General features: G+C 42.5%; 1 protein-coding gene and 1 pseudogene across 1 annotated transcript in view; one reads left to right on the top strand and one right to left on the bottom strand.

Annotated features, from left to right (window-relative positions):
* TANGO6 (transport and golgi organization 6 homolog (Drosophila)) overlaps positions 1–23,583 on the bottom strand; it is a 289,584-nt gene that overhangs the window by 53,544 nt on the left and 212,457 nt on the right. Inside the window, exon 16 of the mRNA XM_011976674.1 lies at positions 5,277–5,428. Within this exon, the coding sequence (XP_011832064.1) occupies positions 5,277–5,428 (152 nt within the window). The remainder of the gene's footprint in view (positions 1–5,276; positions 5,429–23,583) is intronic.
* Positions 1,563–2,398, top strand: LOC105537167 (annotated as a pseudogene).

Raw genomic sequence — 23,583 nt, 5'->3', positions numbered from 1 at the left:
GTTCAGATCATGGACCAGTAACTTGTTTTAGTACACAGTTTACAGTTCAGTTTGGTTTGGGTTATGTGAAGAGACCAAGAAAACAGAGAAAAAAAATGTGGGAATCATTTCAGTATCTGACCCAGAAAAGTTACAGTAGTCTGAAACCATCAGACGATATAACCAAACAGACCCATAAAAGCCTTCTCTTAAGTGTTACAAGTTAATAACACTAAAGAACAAGAGATTTGCTAAGTCCATCTAAAACAGGATGAGATGCCTAATGGTTCACATATATTAGAGCACTTGGGTTTTAAGTAGGTACTTAATGTTGTTGTTTCTAAGTTATTAAAAGAAGATACAAAAACCGAGGAATGGGATATCCCTGGTGATCCCTCAGAGAACAGTAAAAGGGAAGGAAATAACTGATATATGTGTAACTTTTCTGAAAATCCTAGGTTGAAATTTAATGAAAAGAGTAGCCCTTATAACCAAATAAAGCAAAATATATGAAGCTCAAGAATCAGGAAATACCATAAATTCAAGTGTATACATACATCTGTGAGTGGGCTTCTCTGCTTATTGATATGACACAACTGCCAGACATTGAAAAAAATTCCCTCTCAGGCCTGGGCACAGTGGCTCATGCCTGTAATCCCAGCACTTTGGGAGGCTGAGGCACGCGGATCACTTGAGGTCAGGAGTTTGAGACCAGCTGGCCAACATGGCGAAATCCCATCTCCACCAAAAATACAAAAATTAGCCAGGCATGGTGGCTCACACCTGTAATCCCAGCTACTCAGGAGGCTAAGACAGGGGAATCGCCTGAATGCAGGAGGTGGAGGTTGCAGTGAGCCGAGATTACACCACTGTACTACAGCCTGGGGAGCAAAGTGAGACTCCATCTCACGAAAAAAAAAGAAAAAAAAAAAAAGGAAAAAGGAAAATTCCCCCTCAGTAGGTCCTTCTTAAGATTTGATCCTCTCATTCCTGAAACCTGGGAGGCGGAGGCTGCAGTGAGTCAAGATCACACAACTGCACTCCAGCCCAGGTGACGGAGCAAGACTCCATCACAATTGAAGCAAGACTCCATCACGTTGAAGACACCTCACCCTTCAATATCCAGTGTATCCTCATTTTCCTTGGGTGCGGTACAAGAGCTTGGGAACCGCTGAATGTGGTACAAGCTAACACAGGTGAGCTGGGGCACGCCAGCATAGCCAAGTGAGGCCAGGATGGGGCATTCCCAGCCAGAGGTCCCTGGCTTGCAAAGTGACTAAGAAGAAAAATCCGACACCACCAGCACTTTGGGAGGCTGAGGCAGGAGGATCACTTGAGTCTTGAGTCTAGGAATTCAAGACCAGCCTGGCCAACATGGTGAAACACTGTCTCTACTAAACATACAAAAATTAACCAGGCGTGGTGGCGCATGCCTGTAATCCTAGCTACTTAAGAGGCTAATGTGGGAGAATCGCTTGAATCTGGAAGGTGGAGGTTGCTGGAAGGTGGAGGTTGCAGTGTGCCAAGATTCCACCACTGTAAACAAACAAACAAACAGATTTGATCCTCTCTTCTACTCACCTTCTCGCTCTGCCATGCCCTGCTTTGATAAGACACTTGCCATTTCCCCCAGCTAGCAGGCCTGGCCTACAGAGGAAGGCAGCACGCAGCTTGCTTTGTCTGGCTCTCTGAACACCCCATGGCCTCAACCCAGGGGTCCATGCAGGTTGCGAGCTATGACCTGTACAGTACCTATGATGATATAATACCACCTACAGAGAAAGCTCTTGTGAAAATGGACACTCAGACAGCCCTTCCTTCTGGGTGTTATGGAAGAGTGGCTCCATGGTCTGGTTTGGCTGCAAAACACTTTCTAGATGTAGGAACTGGTGTCAGAGAGAAAGATTATAGTGTACATGTTGATCGTGTACTATTTAATTTTGGCAAAAAAAAGTTTGAAGTTGGTGGGGCGTGGTGGCTCAAGCTTGTAATCCCAGCACTTTGGGAGGCTGAGGTGGGTGGATCACTTGAGGTCAGGAGTTTGAGACCAGCCTGGCCAACATGGTGAAACCCTGTCTCTATTAAAAATACAAAAATTGGCCGAGTGTGGTTACGGGTGCCTGTAATCCCAGCTACTTGGGAGGCTGAGGCAAGTGGATTACTTGAACCCAGGAGGCAGAGGTTGCAGTGAGCTGAGATCGTGCCACTGTACTCCAGCCTGGGCAACAGAGTGAAACAATGTGTCAAAAAAAAAAAAAAGAAAAGAAAAAGAAAAAGAAAAGTTTGAAGTCAAAAAAGGTCATCAAATTGCATAGCTCATTTGTGAACTAAATTTTTTTAACCAGAAATAGAAGAAGTTTAAGATTTGGATGACACTGAAAGGGGTTCAGGAGGTTTTGGTTCCACTAGAAAGAATTAAAATTTATGCCAAGAATAGAAAATGAGAAATCATACCTGGTCTTAAAGAGTTTTTGCTTAAAGATTAAAAAAAAAAAAAAGGCAGGTGCAATGGCTCATGCCTGTAATCCCAGTGATATCTACAGGCGGCAGCCAAACACCTAGGCAGATAGGGGCAGGCACCCAGTGCAACCCCACCTCCAAGCTGAAGACAGTTTAAAGCCCAAAAGCTAAGCTACAAGTTAAATTCTCAGACTGAATTGAAAACTTGTCTTCCTGTTTGGCACATTTTCCTCTGATTAGTGCCCACCCTTCACCTATTTTACATACACCTACCATTTCCTAACTGGTTTTCTATACTGTCAGGCCCACCTTTGAGTGGTGCCTTGTTTTAACCTTTTTTGCATACTCACAAACCAATCAGCATGCATCATGTGCCTATGAAGACCCCAGACTCAGTCAGTAGAGGAGGAAATGGGTTGACTTCAGGGAAGAGACAACTTGATTTTGGGGAAGACAACCTGCCCCTTCACATCCTCTCTCCAGCTCCCTTCTCTGCTGAGAGTCGTTTCATCGCTCAATAAAATTCTTCTCCACCCTCTTCACCCTTCAATGTTCAGTGTATCCTCATTTTTCTTGGGTGCGGAACAAGAGCTTGGGAACCCTGAATGTGGTACAAGCTATAACACAGGTGAGCTGGGGCACGCCAGCATAGCCAAGTGAGGCCAGGATGGGGCATTCCCAGCCAGAGGTCCCTGGCTTGCAAAGTGACTAAGAAGAAAAATCCGACACCACCCAGCACTTTGGGAGGCTGAGGCAGGAGGATCACTTGAGTCTAGGAATTCAAGACCAGCCTGGCCAACATGGTGAAACACTGTCTCTACTAAACATACAAAAATTAACCAGGCGTGGTGGCGCATGCCTGTAATCCTAGCTACTCAAGAGGCTAATGTGGGAGAATCGCTTGAACCTGGAAGGTGGAGGTTGCTGGAAAGTGGAGGTTGCAGTGTGCCAAGATTCCACCACCGCACTCCAGCCTGGGCGACAGAATTAAAGACTCCATTTGAAAAAAAAAAGAAAAAGAGAATTTAAATTGTATTTCACTTACTTATTTATAATTTATAAGGCATCTTCTTTTAAAAACTTAAGATGGTCATGTACATTGGTAGTAAAGACTCCTGGCCACATGTTAACTAGTCTTTTTCTGTCTATCATCATCTCTAAACAGCAGAGTAGGTACACACAGCAGATACTCAAGATATACACTGATACAATGATAAGTACATAAATACAGGGTAAAGGTACAACTTAAGAGGCTAGAGGGACCAGGAGTGGTGGCTCACGCCTGCAATCTCAGCACTTTGGGAGGCTGAGGCGAGCAGATCACAAAGTCTCTTCTAAAAATACAAAAATTAGCTGGGCATGGTGGCGTGCACCTGTAATCCCAGCTACTCCGGAGGCTGAGGCAGGAGAATTGCTTGAACTGGGAGCCAAGATCGTGCCACTGCACTCCAGCCTGGGCTACAGAGCGAGACTCCGTCTCAAAACAAACAAACAAACAAACAAACAAACAAACAAACAAAAAACCAACAAACAAAAAAAGAGGCTAGAGAAAGACACTCAAAGAGGCCAGGGGCAAGATGTACATTTCATTAATTAATAAACCCTGAGTTCAAGTGTGGTGGCTCATGCCTGTAATCCTAACACTTTGGGAGGCCGAGGCAGGTGGATTGCCTGAGGTCATGAGTTCAAGACCAGCCTGGCCAACATGGTGAAATCCTGTCTATACTAAAAATACAAAAATTTGCCAGGTGTGGTGGCACATGGTCCCAGCTACATGGGAGAGTGAGGCAGGAGAATCATTTGAATCCAGGAGGCAGAGGTTGCAGTGAGCCAAGATTGCACCACTGCACTCCAGCCTGGGTGACACAGCGAAACTCAGTTTCAAAAAAAAAAAATAATAATAATAATAATAAAAAATTCTAAAACCAGAAGAGCTTCTGGTCCCAATACCTTACATGGTTATCATTTTGATGGTTCACCATTCATCTTTTCAATAATTTACTGACTGCCTACTACATACCAGGCAGGCACTGGGTGTGAAATGCTGAGCAAAATATGGAACTTAAGTGGTTTTTTTGGTAAACAACACCATCCCCCTGAATACACGGTGCCTTGGCCAAAGAGGGTCAATTAGAGTATTTGCCCGAGATTTTTCTGTGAGTGGAGATAACACTCACAGATGTCCCAGAGACTCAGGGTAAAGCTCTATCTACTTTTCCTAAAGGTTTCTCCAATTCTGTTAGTTACATCAGACTCTCTATGATAAATCATCTTTTATTGCTTAAGGCAGGTTAAGATGACTTCCTCTCAGCTATAACTAAGAAATTCTTACTAACATAATTTTTTCTTTTTGTTTTTTTGAGACAGAATCTCGCTCTGTTGCCCAGGCTGGAGTGCAGTGGTGTGATCCTGGCTCACTGCAACCTATGCCTCCCGGGTTCAAGGGATTCTCCTGCCTCAGCCTCCTGAGTAGCCGGGATTATAGGCATGTACCACCATGCCTGGCTGATTTTTGTATTTTTAGTAGAGATAGGGTTACGCCATGTTGACCAGGCTGGTTTCAGACTCCTGGTCTCAAGCAATCCACCCGCCTCGGCCTCCCAAAGTGCTGGGATTACAGGTGGAAGCCACCATGCCCAGCCCTTACTAACATAACTTTCAATATACATGTGAGACAGATGAAGCTTTGGGAAGTTCAAAGACTCACTTGCCCTGTCTCACAGGGAGGCAGTGGCAGATCTGCAAAAAGAGCCCAGGATCTCCTGACTCCCAAACTCTAGATGCATCATAGGTCCAAGTGAAAACAAGTTTTAGAAAAAGGAATCAAAATACAGTACCTCATGGACCACGGAGCCCAGCAGAAAGTCCAGCCTTTGGCACAGCTCCCCAAGGTTGGCCAAGCTGCTGGCCCTGTGAGCACCGTCAGGATCTCTCACTCCCCTCAGGAAGGTGTGGATCAAAGGTTCTCGGTACTTTGAGACCATGTCTCCTATAGGAAAAAGGAAGAAATCAAAACCCCTTAAAATCAAATTTCAACTTCTCAAAAAAGGAAGAATGATATTTCCGTGGTTCACTGCATGATGTCTTATTTTTTTTATTTTTGTTTTTATTTTTTTTGAGACAGGGACTTGCTGTGTCACCCAGACTGGAGTGCAGTGGCACGATCACAGCTCACTGCAGCCTTGACCTCCCAGGCTCTGGTGATTCTCCCATCTCAGTCTCCCAAATAGCTGGGACTACAGGTGCATGCCACCATGCCCAGCTAATTTTTGTATTTTTTGTAGAAATGGGGTTTCCCCATGTTGCCCAGGCTGGTCTTGAACTCCTGGGCTCAAGCAATCCATCTGCCTTGGCCTCCCAAAGTGCTGGGATTACAGGAGTGAGTCAATGCATGTGGCCAGTGTCTTATTCTTTTTAAATACTTGCATAACCATTAAAAATCGTGCTCCGGAAGAATATTCATGTTACGAAAAATATTCATGATGCATGGTTTTGTGAAAAAGCATGTAGAATCTCAATTTTATTCTCAAAAGTCTACATATAGAGATAAAATATGTGAAGATATTCCCCATAGTGTTACTAGCAGTTATTTTCAGAAAGTCTTATTATAGAAAACTTTAAAAATTTACATATACATACAAAAAATGTATATATCACAAGTATAGCTTAATAAACTTTCACAAACCCAGCCCAACTATAATTAGCCCATGGTCATAGAAATAACAAGTGTGGCCCCCAGGCTAGACCCTAGACCCCGATCATCAGCATACTTTTCCCTGTCTTACCCTGCTGTCTGCTCGGATAAGCAAACTGAGTGAAAAACAATCAAGGCACTTGGGTCCTGGAGAAAGAGAACTATGATTATTTGATAAATATTTATCGAGAGGCCTAGTATGTGCTAAGCATTGTTCCAGATGCTTGGTATATGCTGCGAAACAAGAGACCATGATTCCTGCCCTTCTGTAGCTTATATTCTAGTGTAAATTATATAGAATGTTAGAAGGTAATACATACTACAGGGGCAAAAAAAGTAAAACAGGTAAGGGAAATAAGGAATAATGGGAATGGTGGCCAACTTCAGGTTTTAAAAAGGTGGTAAAGGTAGGTTTCATTGAGAAGGTTTAACAAAGACATTTAAACAAAGACTGGAAGGTGAGTGTATCAGTCATGTGCATTTCTGGGAGAAGAGCATACCAGGAAGAGGGAACGGCCAGTGTGAAAACCCTGTAGAGAAGCACGCCTGGCATGTCTGAGAACACCAAGGAAGCTCTAGATAAGGCTAGAGAAGTAAGGGCAGGGATGGGGAGGTGGGGTAGATCATGAAGGGCCTTGCAGGACACTGCAAGGACTTGAACTTTTTCTCAGAGTAAAATAAGAGGCCTTTGGAGGATTTTGAGCAAAAGAGTGCAAAAAGATCACACTGGTTGCAGTGCTGAGAACACACTGGTGGGCACTGTGTATGTCCAGGGTGGAAGAAGGTCCAAGGTAGAAACCTACTACAGTAAGTGGCTGGAGAGACAATGGTGACTTGAACAGTAGAGGTGGTGATAAGAAGATTCTGCATATATATATATATACACACACACACACACACACACACACATACATAAATACATATATATAGAGGGGGGTGGGTCTTGTTCTGTCACCCAGCTGGAGTGATCACAGCTCACTGTAGCCTCAATCTTCTGGGCTCAAGTGATCCTCTCACCTCAGCCTCCAGAGCAGCTGGGACCACAGGTGTATACCATCGCGCCCGACTAATTTTTTGACTTTTTTGTAGAAACAGGGTCTCACTATGTTGCCCAGGCTGGTCTTGAACTCCTAAACTCAAGTGATCCTCCTGCCTCTACCTCCCAAAGTACTGGGATTACTGGTGCGAGCCACTATGTCTAGCCAGACCCTGCATATATTTTGAAGATAGAGCCAACATGACTTCCTGATGACTCCAAGAATGACTTCTAGGATTTTTGCTTTTGAGACTGGGAGGATGAAGTTACTATTAACTGAGATGGTAAAGTCTCTAATTGAGGCGGGAGGAAGGATCAGGGTTCAGTTTTAGACATGTTAAGTAGGTAGTTGAAGATTTATATGTATAGAGTTCAGGAGCAGTCTGGGCTAGAGATAAATACTTTGGAATCAGTGGAATATAGATTACATTTAAAGCCTTGAGACTATGAGACATGATTACCAAGAGAGGGAGTGTAGGCAGGGAAGAAGACCAAGGGCCCTTCAACATTAAGAGGTCTAAGAAGGGAGGAACCAGCAAAGGAGACTGAAAAGGAATAACCAGTCAGGTAGGAGGAAAATTGGAGTAATATCCTAGAAATTAAGGGAGAAAAGTATAACAGAGAGGAGGCAATAGTCAACTGCATCAAAAGCTGGTCATACATCAGGTAGAAAGAAGACTAGAAGTTGACAATTAGATTGAGTAAAAATGAAGTCACTGTTGACCTTGACAAGAATGGTCCTGACAGACTGATGGGGGTGAAAGCATGACAAGAGTAGATTTAAGTCAGAATGGGAGAAGAAGAACAGAAAACAGAGAGATCACTTCAGGAGGTTTTTGCAAAGCAGATGAAAGAAACAGGGTGATAGTCAAGGAAGTGGGGTCAAGAGAAGATTTTTATTTTATTTTTAATTTAATTTAATTTTATCTAATTTTATTTTATTTTATTTTTGAGACAGAGTCTCGCTCTGTCACCCAGGTTGGAGTGCAGTGGTATGACCTTGGCTCACTGCAAACTCTGCCTCCCAGGTTCAAGTGATTCTCCTGCCTCAGCCTCCAAGTAGCTGGGATTATAGGTGCATGCCACCATATCTGGCTAACTTTTGTATTTTAAGTAGAGACGGAGGGTTTCTCCATGTTGGCCAGGCTGGTGTCGAACTCCTGACCTCAGATGATCCACCCACCTTGGCCTCCCAAAGTGCTGGGATTACAGACGTGAGCCACCGTGCCCAGTCTTTATTTTGTTTTTAAAGAGCGTAGAAATAGCAGCATGCTAGGACATTCTGAATTGAATGTCTTTAATGTATGTATTTCTATATATGGAAGCAATGTCTTCCCCCATTGGTGTACCAAGAACCAAGTCTATTTTGGCTTGATCTTGGTTCTGAGGTCCTAATTCCAGAGCCCAGGTATAAAACATTCGCCTTTGGCCCTAAAGATATATAATATCTATAAGGTGACAAAATGTTTTCTGAAACATTTGTTTAAATTCACCTTTTTTTTTTTTTTTTTTTTTTTTGAGATGAGGTCTTGCTCTGTCACCCAGGCTGAAGTGTAGTGGTGCTGTCATAAGTCGTTTGCAGCCTCAAACTCCTGGGTCAAGTGATCCTAATGCCTCAGCCTCCCAAGTAGCTGGGAATATAGGCACATGCCATTACTCTTGGCTATTTTATTTTATTTTATTTCATTTCACTTTTATTTTTATTTTTTTTTTGAGACAGAGTCTCGCTCTTTCGCCCAGGCTGGAGTGCAGTGGCGTGATCTCCGCTCACTGCAAGCTCTGCTGCCTCCCGGGTTCATGCCATTCTCCTGCCTCAGCCTCCCTAGAAGCTGGGACTACAGGCACCTGCCACCATGCCTGGCTAATTTTTTTGTATTTTTAGTAGAGACGGGGTTTCACCGTGTTCGCCAGGATGGTCTCGATCTCCTGACCTTATGATTCGCCAGCCTCGGCCTCCCAGAGTGCTGGGATTACAGGCGTGAGCCACAGCGCCCGGCCTTGATTTTATTTTTTTGCAGAGGCAGAGAGTCTCACTTTGTTGCCCAGGCTGGTCTTGAACTCCTGGTTTCAAGCGATCCTCCTGCCTTGGCCTCCCAAGTGCTAGGATTAGAAGCATGAAGTCACCTATTTTTAATCACCAAAATGATGACCTATATTGATAAATCACTGGCCTGTCCTACCAGGCCCAGCTCAAATGCCACTTTCTTTGTGGAACCTGCCTCTTCCCCTCAGTGAGCTTCACTTAGTCCTCCTTGAAAGTCTCACAATACTTTGTGCTTAAGTCGCTTTGACTTAAATCACATTTGTCACTCATGGCTTGGTTCCTAAATGTTTTAAGCCTGTATCTATTTCTCCCATAAGACTATAAATTCCTTGAGGGTAGAACTTTGACTCCTTCATCTCTGATCCCATCAGGTCTTAGCAGTCTTTGCACATACAGTCATGAGCTGCGTAACAATGCTTCGGTCAATGATGGCCTGAATATACAACAGTGGTCCCATCAGATTATAGGGCAGCATACATTTAGAAACCTGATGTGATATTGGCATTGCAGATCAAGTTGGGGAAATAATTAGCATTCAGCAATGGTGCTGGGACATTTGATTTTCTGTATTACAAAATATATGTAAATAAAATATCATCTAGGTTTGTGTAGGTACATTCTATGATGTTTGTACAATGACAAAATCACCTAACTACACATTTCTCAGAACATATTCCCATTGTTAAGCAATGCATGACTGTACTAGGTACAGGAAATGGTAATATTGAATTGAATTCATTAATTTATTTAACAAGACATAATTATGTACTAGGTATCATGCTAATATTCTAGGAATACAATAATTGATGAAAAGTTCTTTTTACCCTTTAAGAAGCCCAAAGTAGGCCGGGCACAGTGGCTCATGCCTATAATCTCAGCACTTTGGGAGGCTGAGGCGGGGGGATTGCTTGAGCCCGGAGTTCGAGACCAGCCTGGGCAACATAGGGATACTTTGTCTCTACAAAACTAAACTAAACTAAATTAAAATAAAATAAAATAAGGAGAAAAGAAGATGCCCAAAGTTTAAGGAGTACATATAAACAGATAAGTACCGACAATTATAGAACTGTGTAGCAAATGCTGTCATAGAGCCAAGCAGAGGTTGCTCAAAAGCATTATTTTGCTAGTCTCAGTCCCTTGGAAGGAAGAGGACGAGGAAGTTTTTTGTTTTTTTTTCTCGTTTTGGTTTTTGTTTTCCCCTCAAGGTCCAAAACACAACGTACCTTCCATACAGTATAAGAAAAAGATAAAGCAGTAATTTCTCCAAAATGCTGCCAATTCCTAACATACTACATGCAATCATAAGACTTACCTCTGTCCTGTCAACATCAAAGTATGCTGCCAAAACTAAATCAATAATGATTGATAGCCTATTTTCACAATAGAAAAGAGGAGATTTGAACTGTCATCTCAGACTCTTTGACCCAGTCTTCGCATTTCTAATCATCTATCCTAGAGAGGTAGTTACATATCTGCACAAGGACATCCACATAAAGAATTTAGTGAATTGTAATCATGAAAAATGAGAAAAAATAAACTAAAAAATTCATATAGGAAAGGTTAAATAACCATGGTATACCCATATTACGGAATACTATGCAGTCATTAAAAGGAACATGATAGAATTATATATACTGACATGAAAAGCTTTCCTCAAGACATTGTTAAAGTGAAAGAAACAGAACCAGTATTACCATTTATGTATGTAAATATGCACACATGCAACTTTTCCTACTATAAACAAATCAAACATACAGATTTACATATGTACATTAAATATTCAAATACATAGGAAAAAAGAGAAAGGACTAAGACACAGGAGTTAACTTGTTTGAAGAGTAAATAGAGCTGGGATCAAACTTAAATGGTCTGATACTTAACTCCTATGAGTTACCTATGAGTAACTCCTACGATATATTGCACCTAAGAGATTTCCAGCTGGGCGCGATGGCTCACACCTGTAATCCCAGCACTTTGGGAGGCCGAGGTGGGCAGATCACGAGGTCAGGAGATCGAGACCATCCTGGCTAACACGGTGAACTCTACTAAAAATACAAAAAGAAATTAGCCGGGCATGGTGGCAGGCGCCTGTAGTCCCAGCTACTTGGGAGGCTGAGGCAGGAGAATGGTGTGAACCCAGGAGGCAGAGCTTGCAGTGAGCCAAGATGGTGCCACTGCACTCCAGCCTGGGTGACACAGCAAGACTCTGTCTCAAAAAAAAAAAAAAAAGAGAGATTTCCAATAGCCAGGCATGGTGGCTCACCATGGTGAAACCCCATCTCTACCAAAAATACAAAAATTAGCCAGGTGTGGTGATGGGTTCCTATAATCCTAGCTACTTGGGAGGCTGAGGCAGGGGAATCGCTTGAACCTGGGATGCGGAGGTTGCAGTGAGTGGAGATCATGCCATTGCACTCCAGCTTGGGCAACAAGGGCGAGACTCTGTCTCAAAAAAAAAAAAAAAAAAAAAAAGATTTCCAACTAAGACTACAATATACTTTTCTACTTTTGTTGCAGTGCTTTCTCTTTCTGGAGTTAGGAAAGGGGCTTGCTCACTCTGCAGCTGGAAATGAGGATCCAGAGTAAGAGATCTGTGTTCTAGGGTTGTCCCTGCTGCCAACCAGCAGAGTGACCCTTGGGCAATTCCCTTCACTTCCCTGGACCAAGTGGAGATGAGCCAGTGAGACGAGATGATCTCTCAGGCTCCTTCCAGTTCTAAGTGTGTGAGTTGGTGAGTCACTTTCGGTTTAGTCATCAGGAAAATGAGATTTAGGAGACTGGGGAAGGAAGAAAAGGCACACATTCATGAGCCCTGGAGTGGGAGGCTGTTCTGGTTAAAGGAAGAAGGTTCCTTGTTAGGAAGGAAGGCACATAAAAAAATGAAGGAAGTTTGGAAATCCACAAACAGGGGAAACTGCAGGTTGAAAAGGGTAAGAACACAGGAGAAATATGCTAATGTTTACAAATATAGGGGCTTATAGTTAAAAATAAATGATAACGAAAGAAAAGGCACATTAAATTAACTTATCAAATAATGATTAAGTGTGTACTATGTGTCTGGCACTGTGCTAGGCCCTGGCGGGGCTAATCATAAGCAAGAAAGATACAGTCCTTGCCCTCATAGCAAAACCTAATGGGGAAGAGGAAAAATACTGACCAAGCAATAACAATGGAGTGAGATGTGCCAAAAAGGTGACAGAGAGGGACTTTTATGAGTAATGTTTGATCTGGTTCCTATTCTATTAACAACAGCTCCAGGATTATCTTACTTGCTCAGACTCTAAAGTGCGTTCGTTTTTTTTTTGTTGTTGTTGTTGTTTTTTTTAACTTCTCCCTGTTACCCTCAATTAGTTCACTTATTATTATTCAGTCTTCATTTACTTCCACATAGGATGTGAAGCAACTTACAATAAATAACGTTGAAACCATATGTCATTAAAATAAACATTTTAGACTGGGCACGGTGGCTTATGCCTGTAACCCCAGCACTTTGGGAGGCTGAGGTGGGTGAAACACCTGAGGTCCGGAGTTTGAGACCAGCCTGGCCAACATGGTGAAATCCATCTTTACTAAAAATACAAAAAAATTAGCTGGGTGTGGTGGTACCTGCCTGTGGTCCCAGCTACTCAGGAGGCTGAGGCAGGAGAATAGCTTTAACCCGGGAGGCGGAGGTTGCAGTGAGCTGAGATTGCACCACTGCACCTCAGCCTGGGTAAAGACTCCATCTCAAAATAATAATTAATAAAATAAAATACATAAAATAAATATTTTAAAAGCTCTACAGTGAGAGGAGTGCAGATATCCCAAGCTAAGAATGGCTACTGCAAATAAACCATGAGTTTAGTAATTTAGTTTTACAATTCTTGGTAGCTAAGGCAAAAAAGGAATTAGAAAACACAGCTTTCATTATCCAATAAAAGAAGGAACATCATGAGGAGAGAGAAACATCAGGAAGGACGCTAAGAGGTATCTCATTCACTCATCTGGCAAATCTTCTTTTTTTTTTTTTTTTTTGAGACGGAGTCTCGCTCTGTCGCCCAGGCTGGAGTGCAGTGGCGCGATCTCAGCTCACTGCAAGCTCCGCCTCCCAGGTTCAAGTGATTCTCCTGCCTCAGCCTCCTGAGTAGCTGGGATTACAGGCATGTGCCACCACGCCTGGCTAATTTGTCCAGCAAATCTTAATTGAATGCCCACAGTACTCCAATGTGCCAGTGTTCTCAGTACTGAGGACAATATAGCATGAACTTAAGAAAGCAAAATTCCTATCTTCATGAAACCTACTTCTAGCGGGGAAGAAAGACAATAAATAATAAAATCTCCAGCAGCAATGAAGGCTATGAAAAAAAATAAGGAGCAGGGAAGTTGACAATGTGGATAAGGGCTCAGGTAAGAGCTCTTAGAGGAGAAAACCTCAAGGAACAAGTCATGTGAGGGCCTGTTGGGAAAGTGAAGAAGACAGTGGGCAATAGAAGCTTTATATTCAATGCAGAAATCATATAGCTGTTTCTTATACTGACTGGCCATATAAGTCAAGAGCATATCACCATATTAACCAAACTGCAACTTAACGTTCCATTTATGTAAATTCCTGCCCTAACTGAGCTCCAGCCCTCCTTTGAAAACGAGCATCCATTGGCTGGGTGCGGTGGCTCATGTCTGTAATCCCAGCACTTTCGGAGGCCTAGGTGGGCGGATCACGAGCTCAGGAGATCGAAACCATCCTGGCTAACACGGTGAAGCCCCGTCTCTGGAGGCCGAGGTAGGCAGATTGCCCGAGCTCAGGAGATCGAAACCATCCTGGCTAACACGGTGAAGCCCCGTCTCTGGAGGCCGAGGTAGGCAGATTGCCTGAGCTCAGGAGATCGAAACCATCCTGGCTAACACGGTGAAACCCTGTCTCTACTAAAAATACAAAAAAATTAGCTGGGCGTGGTGGCAGGTGCCTGTAGTCCCAGCTACTCGGGAGGCTGAGGCAAGAGAATGGCGTGAACCCAAGAAGTAGAGCTTGCAGTGAGCCGAGATCGCACCACTGCACTCTAGCCTGGGTGACACAGCGAGACTCCATCTCAAAAAAAAAAAAAAAAGGGCATCTGTTAAACTACATGCTCCACCAACCCATCCCAGCTGCACCTGAGAACCCAAGAAGCCAGTGGGAGGGTGGGCATCTCAGACCCTGCATTGTACCTGGTCTGCTGACTGTGGGCTCACTTGCTACCTTGTTTTCCAGATGTTGGACTGGAAGAACTGGAACACTCACTTCATCCACGTTGCATTTCTCAAAGAGCCCTGCCTCCACGTTCTCCAAGACTGGACCTCCCCTAGGCCTCACATACATAGCCTAGATCTGTCACACCCTTGCTCAAACCTGGTCTTCTCTGGGGATTTATGACCTTGCCCCCTTTTCCTGGGGCTCTGCTACCCTCTAACTAATCTTCCCTCCCTTCTTGTGATAGGGGTCTCAGGACTGTATTGTACCCTAGTCTCCAGGTGGAAGTCTAGGTTTGACCAGCTTGAACAGGTTTCTGTGGAGAACAAAATAAATGCACATAGTCAAAAGAATCTTCCAGGGCTGCAATTTGGCATAGGCATTGAATTTTAAGATCCTATATAAGAGGTTATTTTTCTTTTTTGTGTTTTTTTTTTTTTTTTTGAGACAAGGTCTTGTTCTGTCACCCAGGCTAGAGTGCAGTGGTGCAATCATAACTTATTGCAGAATCAAACTCCTGGGCTCAAGAGATCCTCTTGCTTTAGCCTTCTGAGTAGGGTGGGACTATAAGTGCACACCACCATGCCCAGCTGGTTAAAAAAATTTTTTTATAGGGATTAGGCCTTGCTATGTTGCCCAAGCTGGTCTCAAATTCCTGGGCTCATGTGATCCTCCTGCCTTAGCCTGCCAAACTGCGGAGATTATAAGTGTGAGCCACTGTGCCCAGCCCAGGGGTTAATTTGAGCTTTAGGGATTCCTATATGTCAAACTTTGTATACATCTCATTGGCATTTTCCCATTCTTCCTTATAAACAGTACACTAATTTTGCTCAAGTATCCACCTGTCGCCGCCCCTCCCCATGTGATTCAGGCTACAGTTTCCATTGGTCTAAGTGAATCATGGTGGACATCTTCCTTTGCTTTAATTGGTTTAGGCATGGACATGTGACCCAGTTCTGGACAATGAGTTGTGAAGGAAAGTCTGCTAGAAGACTCTGAGAAAACTTTTTTGCCTTTGGCTATCATAAGGATACATGAATTAGGGTTGCCTTAGAGTTGCTGCAACCAACTTGAAACCATGAGGAACTAAAGGATAAGGCCCATAAGCTGTGGTTGACAGAGGAGAAAGATGAAAAGAATATGGGTCTTTTTTTTTTTTTTTTTTTTTTTGAGACAGAGTCTCGTTGTGTTGCCCAGGCTGGAGTGCAGTGGCCAGATCTCAGCTCACTGCAAGCTCCGCCTCCCGAGTTTACGCCATTCTCCTGCCTCAGCCTCCCGAGTAGCTGGGACTACAGGCGCCCGCCACCTCGCCCGGCTAGTTTTTTGTATTTTTTAGTAGAGACGGGGTTTCACCGGGTTAGGCAGGATGGTCTCGATCTCCTGACCTTGTGATCTGCCCGTCTCGGCCTCCCAAAGTGCTGGGATTACAGGCTTGAGCCACCGTGCCCAGCCAGAATATGGGTCTTGAATGATGTCACTGAGCTACAGAATTACCAATCCTGGAATTTTTGTTATGTGTGATAATTCATTCTTTGTTAAGCTACTTGAGTTGCGAATTTCTGTTACTTGCAGCCAAAAACATTCTAACTGATATATGAAAACTGGAATGCTCTTCATTTATAAAGTTGTAGAGCACTTCAATGTCAATCCTATGTCTATCAATATGAAACATCAAAAAAGTTACATTTGTCAAAACAAAGGAACTTGGGGGCCAGACGCAGTGGCTCATGCCTCTAATCCTACCACTTGGGGAGGCCAAGGCAGGTGGATTGCCTGAGCTCAGGAGTTCAAGACCAGCCTGGCCGACATGGTGAAAATCTGTCTCTACTAAAAATATAAAAAATTAGCTAGGCATGGTGGCACATGCCTGTAGTCATAGCTACTCGGGAGGCTGAGGCACAAGAATTGTTTGAGCCCAGGAGGTGGAGGTTGCAGTGAGCTGAGATCGTGCCACTGCACTCTGGCCTGGGTGACAGGGTGAGACCTGGTCTTGGAATAGAAAAAAAAGAAAAAAGGAACTTAAGGCAGTCCCGCCTTTTTTTTGGAGACAGGGTCTTGCTCTGTCACCCAGGTTGGAGTGCAGTAGTGTAATCATGGCTTATTGCAAACTTGACCTCCCAGGTTCAAGTGATTCTTTTACCTTAGCCTCCCGAGTAGCTGGGACCACAGGCGCATGCCACCACGCCCAGCTGATTTTTGTATATTTTTGTAGAGAAGGGGTTTTATCAGGTTGCCCAGTCTTGTCTCAAACCCCTGAGCTCAAGTGATCCTCCCACCTCAGCTTCGGCCTCCCAAAGTGCTGGGTTACAGGTGTGAGCCACTGCGTACGTGTTTTTAAAATGACTCAAAAGTCAATTGTATAACCAAGTATAACAAAAGAAAAAATTAAATCAAATAATTTTCTTTCTTCTAATTACAATTTTTATTGAGACAACAACCTGGTATACAGCATGACTCCTATAATATCAGCATAAATACATATAACTTTCCCAAAGAGCTGAGTCATCTTTACTATATGTGCCAACCTATTTAAAAAAAAAAAAAAAGGTGTGTAACTACTTACAGTAGTAGCTTCCAAGAAGGGGTTACATGCCGAGTGTATTTCACAACTATTGGCTAACCCATTTGATTATGAATTAAAATCTAGGGTTCTGGGATACCCACTACTATTTCTAGTTTCTGATTAGGCAATAAAACCACTATTATCCCATCCAGGAGGTGTTCTTTGGTTTCGGTTGTTGTTGCATGTTTGTTTGTACTTTTCTTTATCCAGATGAGATGTTCCTATTGACTCAGTTGAAACTTATTTGAACCAAAAGCTCCGAGATCCTAATTCACCTTTTAATGAAGGATGGCACACATTTGTTCCCTGACAAGGGCAAACATTCATTACTATGCTGCTGTGTCCTTAAAAATATGCATTAAATGGCTTTTACAAAAAACGGTACTGATTTCCAAGTTCCCCCACTCCATTTTCAGAAAGCATTCATGGCTGGGCGCGGTGGCTCATGCCTGTAATCCCAGCACTTTGGGAGGTCAAGGTGGGCAGATCACGAGGTCAGGAGATCGAGACCATCCTGGCTAACACAGTGAAACCCAGTCTCTACTAAAAATAAAAAAATTAGCCGGGCGTGGTGGCGGGCGCCTGTAGTCCCAGCTACTTGGGAGGCTGAGGCAGGAGAATGGCGTGAACCCAGGAGGCAGAGCTTGCAGTGAGCCAAGATCACGCCACTGCATTCCAGCCTGGGCAACAGAGCGAGACTCTATTTCAAAAAAACCCCCACAAAAAACAGAAAGCATTCACTACACACTACAATATTTAGATGAAGAGGCACTCATGAAACTGAAGTTAAGGAGACCATCTTCTTTTCCTCAGGTATTTCTTTTTTTCTTTTTCTTTTTCTTTTTTTTTACATGGAGTTTTGCTCTTGTTGCCCAGGCTGGAGTGCAATGGCATGATCTCAGCTTACCGTAACCTCCACTTCCCAGGTTCAAATGATTCTCCTGTCTCAGCCTCTCGAGTAGCTGGGATTACAGGCATGCACCACCACACCTGGCTAATTTTATATTTTTAGTAGAGACGGGGTTTCTCCATGTTGGTCAGCTGGTCTCGAACTCCTGACCTCAGGTGATTCACCCGCCTTGGCCTCCCAAAGTACTGGGATTACAGGTGTGAGCCACTGCACTTGGCCTCCTCAGGTATTTCTAAAAAGCTTCAGAGAAATGAACACAGTAAATCCAAGCCCACTTTTAGAAACTTACCCAGTAGATTCTAATGAGTGGGGTTTATCTTAGCTTAGTTCTAATGGCTTCTACTTTGTGCAATGGTAATGACAACACCTGGCTATTTGCATCTCCCTATTCTCAGGAAGTCAGCACCAATCAACCTTATTGAGAAGCAAACAGCTGTGTGTTCAAGAAAGCCAGTGAAGGATCTAGATTCATTTGAAAAGAACTTGATAAAAACGAGTTGCTTTGGAAGGTGAACAATCAAGTGAGAGAGCTGAAAAAATTTTAACCTGCCTATGACTTGCCTGTATCAATTCTGGCACTGTGAAAAGATTCTTTTAACAAATTAGAATTTGGAAGATTTTTCATTAAGCTTTTCAATGGTACTCTGAAGTCTAGAGTGATAGATTCATTTATGTATATCAGATCCCATCTTTTTCCAGAAAGGATCTGAAATGACTTGCAACAAGAGATGCTTACATAGCAGAGGGGTGCTGTCGAATCTGAATTGACAAGGTTTGGGCAGCTGAGGTGGGCGGATGGCTTGAGGCCAGGAGTTCAAGACCAGCTTGGGCAATATAGCAAAAGCTTGTTTTTAAAAAAGGTATTTTAAAAATTAGCTGGGTGTGGTAGCATGTGCCTGTAGTCCCAGCTACCAGGGAGGCTGTGGTGGGAGGAGAACTTGAGCCCAGATGTTCGAGGACTGCAGTAAGCTATGATTGTGCCACTGCACTCCAGCCTGCGTGACAGAGCAAGACCTTGTTTCAAAAAAAAAAAAAAAAAAACACACCACACACACACCCTAAACTTTTGGAGTCAGAGGACCTGCTAATTTCAAGGGCTCAATCATTCCCCTAGTTCACTAAAACAAGCCATAAAAGTGAAATTGAGAAAAACCAAGTGAGAAAAAGAATTCCACTCTTCGCCAAATTTTTACACCATTCTTTCAAAACTCTATTATTAATGCATGGGGGCTCTCTTCCTTCTCCTCCTGTCCCCCACCCCCTTTTTTGAGACACACATGTGAACACAGATAAAACCATTCCTAACTGCTCTCTCCATTTTCTACCAAGAAGTAACTAAAGAATATCTTATCCTCAGATTAAGGTACTGCTGGCTAAAACCAATTATATTTTCCAAAAATCGAATGATCACTTACAGCCAGCACTCCTCTGTAATCAGAACTTTACACACATTCTGAATAATGTTTTACTCCAGTGTTTCTCAAACACAAACATGGGCATTAAAACTGTGCAATGCAACTTGATTATAACGTGGATCCTGGTGATTCAGAATTATTATTAAAATGAAAATACAGTATTTTAAAAACTATTTTAGAGAATATACATAGTCCTGAAAATATATCAGAATTTAATTTCCAAACTACAGTGTAAAAAATATCTTTCCATCTAGCCAATTCAATGAAAACATTGAATGTATACATACTATGTGCAAGGGATGCCATACGGCACTGGAGATTGAGAGATGATGGAGATTTTGTCCCTACTTCTAGGAAGTCAGAGGTACTAAGCAGGATGAGAGCAACGGGATGGGTGATATCTATTCTTCTTGGCGAAAATTTCATGGAGGAGGGAGCACTTAAACCTAATCTTGAAGAATGGTAAGGATTCTCATAGAGACAGACAAGAGGAAGATTGCTTCAGGTAGACAGAGCTGTGGCAGCAGAGGCAAGGTGGTGGCAGGGGTAGAGAGACAAAATATATGGCATATTTAGAAAACAGCAGCAGTACCAGGTAAGTGCAACGAAGAGCACAATGAGAGGTGAACATCATCAGAAATAGACAGTGTCAAATCATGGAGGGTGTGAAATTAAAGATGTAAACAAGCCAGAGCTGATAATGCTTTTCTGAGCAAGGAAATAGCTTAACTAGAGATACATTCTTGGTGGATTAGAATTAGATAATGTGTTCACTGAGGACGGAGGTCTTTGTTTGATAACACAGAATGAGGTTTTTAATCTCCATTGGATATTCTACTGCAATGCCTTTAGCATAACATTACTCTGGTGCAAAGTCACTGTAATCTCACTACAGTTGAAGAGTATGATAATCTTTCCGGAATCAAATCTCTCTTCCAAATGAATGATGGCACAAATAGTACTGGGACTGTTCTATTTAGTGAGGGTAGCAAATAGAATGATAAGATACACAGAATGATTGAAAACTTTCTAGATACTTTGGCAAGAGAAAGTCTTTCTCTATAACAGTCATAGAGGAATCAGGTCATCAACAGCATAGTCATGTAGGGGGTGGCCTCACCAGCTTAGCAGCGCTGATACCCATTTCATTCTCAGTACATGCATGAAATAATTTAATTCACTTCAAGTAACTGATGTATCCTAATACGCCCTTCAGTTCCTGCCACCAAATGCCAAAAGTAAGTATTCAGGTTAGCAATGAATATTCTGTATAAGAAAACAATTTCATTTGCAATTGCATTGAAAAGAATAAAATAGGAATACATTTAACAAAAGAAGTGCAACACATACTCTGAAAACATTATTGAAAGAAATTAAAGAAGACAAATAAATGGAAAGACATCCCATGCTCATGAATTGAAGGACAATATTATAATGGCAATATCCAAAGTTGATCCACAGATTCAACACAATCCCTATCAAAATGCCAGCTGCTTTTGTTGTTGTTGTTGTTGTTGTTGCTGTTGCTGTTGTTGCAGAGATTGGCGACCTGATCCTAAAATTCATATAAGAATGGAAGGGATCCACAACAGCAAAAAGGTTGGAGGACTCACACTTCTGATTTTAAAACTTACTACAAATCTACAATAATCAAGATAGTATATACTGGCCTAACAATAGGTAAATCAATAGAATAGAACTGCGGGTCAAGAAATAAACTCTCGGGCCAGGCGCGGTGGCTCACGTCTGTAATCCCAACACTTTGGGAAGCCAAGGCGGGTGGATCACCTGAGATCAGGAGTTCGAGACCAGCCTTATCAACACGGAGAAACCCCGTCTCTACTAAAAATACAAAATTAGCCTGGCGTGGTGGTGCATGCCTGTAATCCCAGCTACTTGGGAGGCTGAGACAGGAGAATCACTTGAACCCGGGAGGTGGAGATTTCAGTGAGCCAAGATCGCGCCATAGCACTCCAGCCTGGGCATACAGAGCAAGACTCCGTCTCAAAAAAAAAAGAAATAAACTCTCCTATTTATGTTCAATTGATTTTTAACAAGAATGCCAAAACAATGGAGAAAGAATGAGGCAGGAACAACTTGACAGCCACATGAAAACCCCTTCTTGACACATGTACAAAATTAACTTCAGCCAGGCATGGTTGTTCACACCTGTAATCCCAGCACTTTGGGAGACTGAGATGGGCAGGTCACCTGAGGTCAGGATTTTGAGACCAGCTTTATCAACATGGCAAAGCCCCATCTCTATTAAAAATACAAGAATTAGCCAGGCATGTTGGCAGGTGCCTGTAATGCCAGCTACTTTGGAGGCTGAGGCACGAAAATTCCTTGAGCCTGGGAAGCAGAGATTGCAGTGAGCTGAGATCGTGCCACTGCACTCCAGCCTGGGGAACAGAGTGAGACTCCATCTCAAAAAAAAACCCAAAAAACAAAACAAAAACAAACAAACAAACAAAAAAAACTTCAAATGCATCACAGATTTATGCATAAGAGATAAAATCATAAAACTCTCAGTCCTTTGGGAGACTTAAGTGGGAGGATTGCTTGAGGCCCGGAGTTCAAGACTAGCCTGGGAGTGATGGCTTTGATCAACATAGCAAGATCTCAGTTGTACAAAAAACAAGAAAATGGAGTAAATCTCTGTGACTTTAGCTTAGACAAAGCCTTCTTACATATGATGCCAAAAGCAAAAGTGACAAAAGAAAAAAATGCATACGTTGGACTTCATCAAAATTAAAAACCTTTGTGCTTCAAATGTCACCATCAAGAAAGTGAAAAGAATTTTGATAGTGAAGGAGGCTGTGTTGAGGGAGGGAGCATATGGAAACTCTCTCGACTTTCTGCTCAATTTTTATGTAAACCTAAAACTGCTCTTAAAAAGTCTATTTTTTCTGAAAGAAAAAGTCTATTCTTCTTTTTTTTAAAAAAGTGAAAAGACAACCCACAAAATGGAAGAAAATATCTGCAAATCACATAAGTGTAAGGGACTTGTCTCTTGAATTTATAAAGAACTCTTACAACACAAAAAAGAAAGACAACTCAATTAAAAAATGATCTGAATAAACATTTCTCCAAAGAAGATATATGAATGTCCAAGAAGCACAGGAAAAGGTGCTCAATATCATTAATCACTGGGGAAGTACAAATCAAAACCATAAGGAGATATCATTTCATATTCACTGGGAGAGCTGTAATCAAAAGGGCAGACAATAACAAGCCCTGGTGAGAAGAAACTGGAACCCTTCTACACTGCTGGTGAAAATGTAAAATGAAAAACTTTGGAAAACAGTTTGGCAGTTCCTCAAAAAGTTAAACATAGAGTTACCATATGACTCGAGAGAACTGAAAACACTTTTCCACATAAAAACTTGTACACAAATGTACATAGCAGTTTTATTCATAATAGACAAAAATTCACATATCCATCAACTGATGAATGGATTAAAAATGTGGCATATCCAGGCCGGGCATGGTGGCTCACACCTGTAATCCCTGCACTTTGGGAGGCCGAGGCAGATGGACCATGAGGTCAGGAGTTCAAGATCATACTGGCTAACACGGTGAAATCCGCCTCTACTAAAAATGCAAAAAATTAACAATTAACAGGGTGTGGTGGCACGTGCCTGTAGTCCCAGCTACTCAGGAGGCTGAGGCAGGAGAATCGCTTGAACCCAGTTGGTGGAGGTTGCAGTGAGCTGAGATCGTGCCACTGCACCCCAACCTGGGTGACAGAGCAAAACTCAGTCTCAAAAAAAAAAAAAGAAAAAAAGTGGCATACAAATACAATGGAATATTATTCAGCAATAAAAAGAAATGAATTACCAATACATGCTACAACATAGATGAACTTTGAAAACACTGCGCTTGCCTCAGCAGCAAATATACCAACACTGGAATGATACAGAGATTAGCATGGCTCCTGTGTAAGGTTGACAGGCAAATTCGTGAAATGTTCCATGTTTAAAATAAAAGAAAAAGAAAACATTATGCTAAGTGAAAGAAGCCCACATGGTGTATTTCGTTTATATGAAATGTCCATAAGTAAACCCTTAGAGCAGCAAGTACAGTAGTGATTGCTCGACTGGGAATGGATACAAGGTTGCTTTTGGGGTGACGAAAATGTCCTAAATTGATTGTAATGGTGATTGCACAAGTCTGTGAGCATACAACAACAACATTGAGCTGTACATTGTAAATGGTTGAATTACATGGTATATGAATTCTATTTCAATAAGTGTAGTTTTTTTTTTTTTTTTTT

This window comes from Mandrillus leucophaeus, unplaced genomic scaffold, assembly GCF_000951045.1.
Source record: "Mandrillus leucophaeus isolate KB7577 unplaced genomic scaffold, Mleu.le_1.0 Scaffold17, whole genome shotgun sequence".
Taxonomy (NCBI): Eukaryota; Metazoa; Chordata; class Mammalia; order Primates; family Cercopithecidae; genus Mandrillus; species Mandrillus leucophaeus.
The sequence above is the reverse complement of the archived record's forward strand: the minus strand, read 5'-3'. Positions and strand labels throughout refer to the sequence as shown.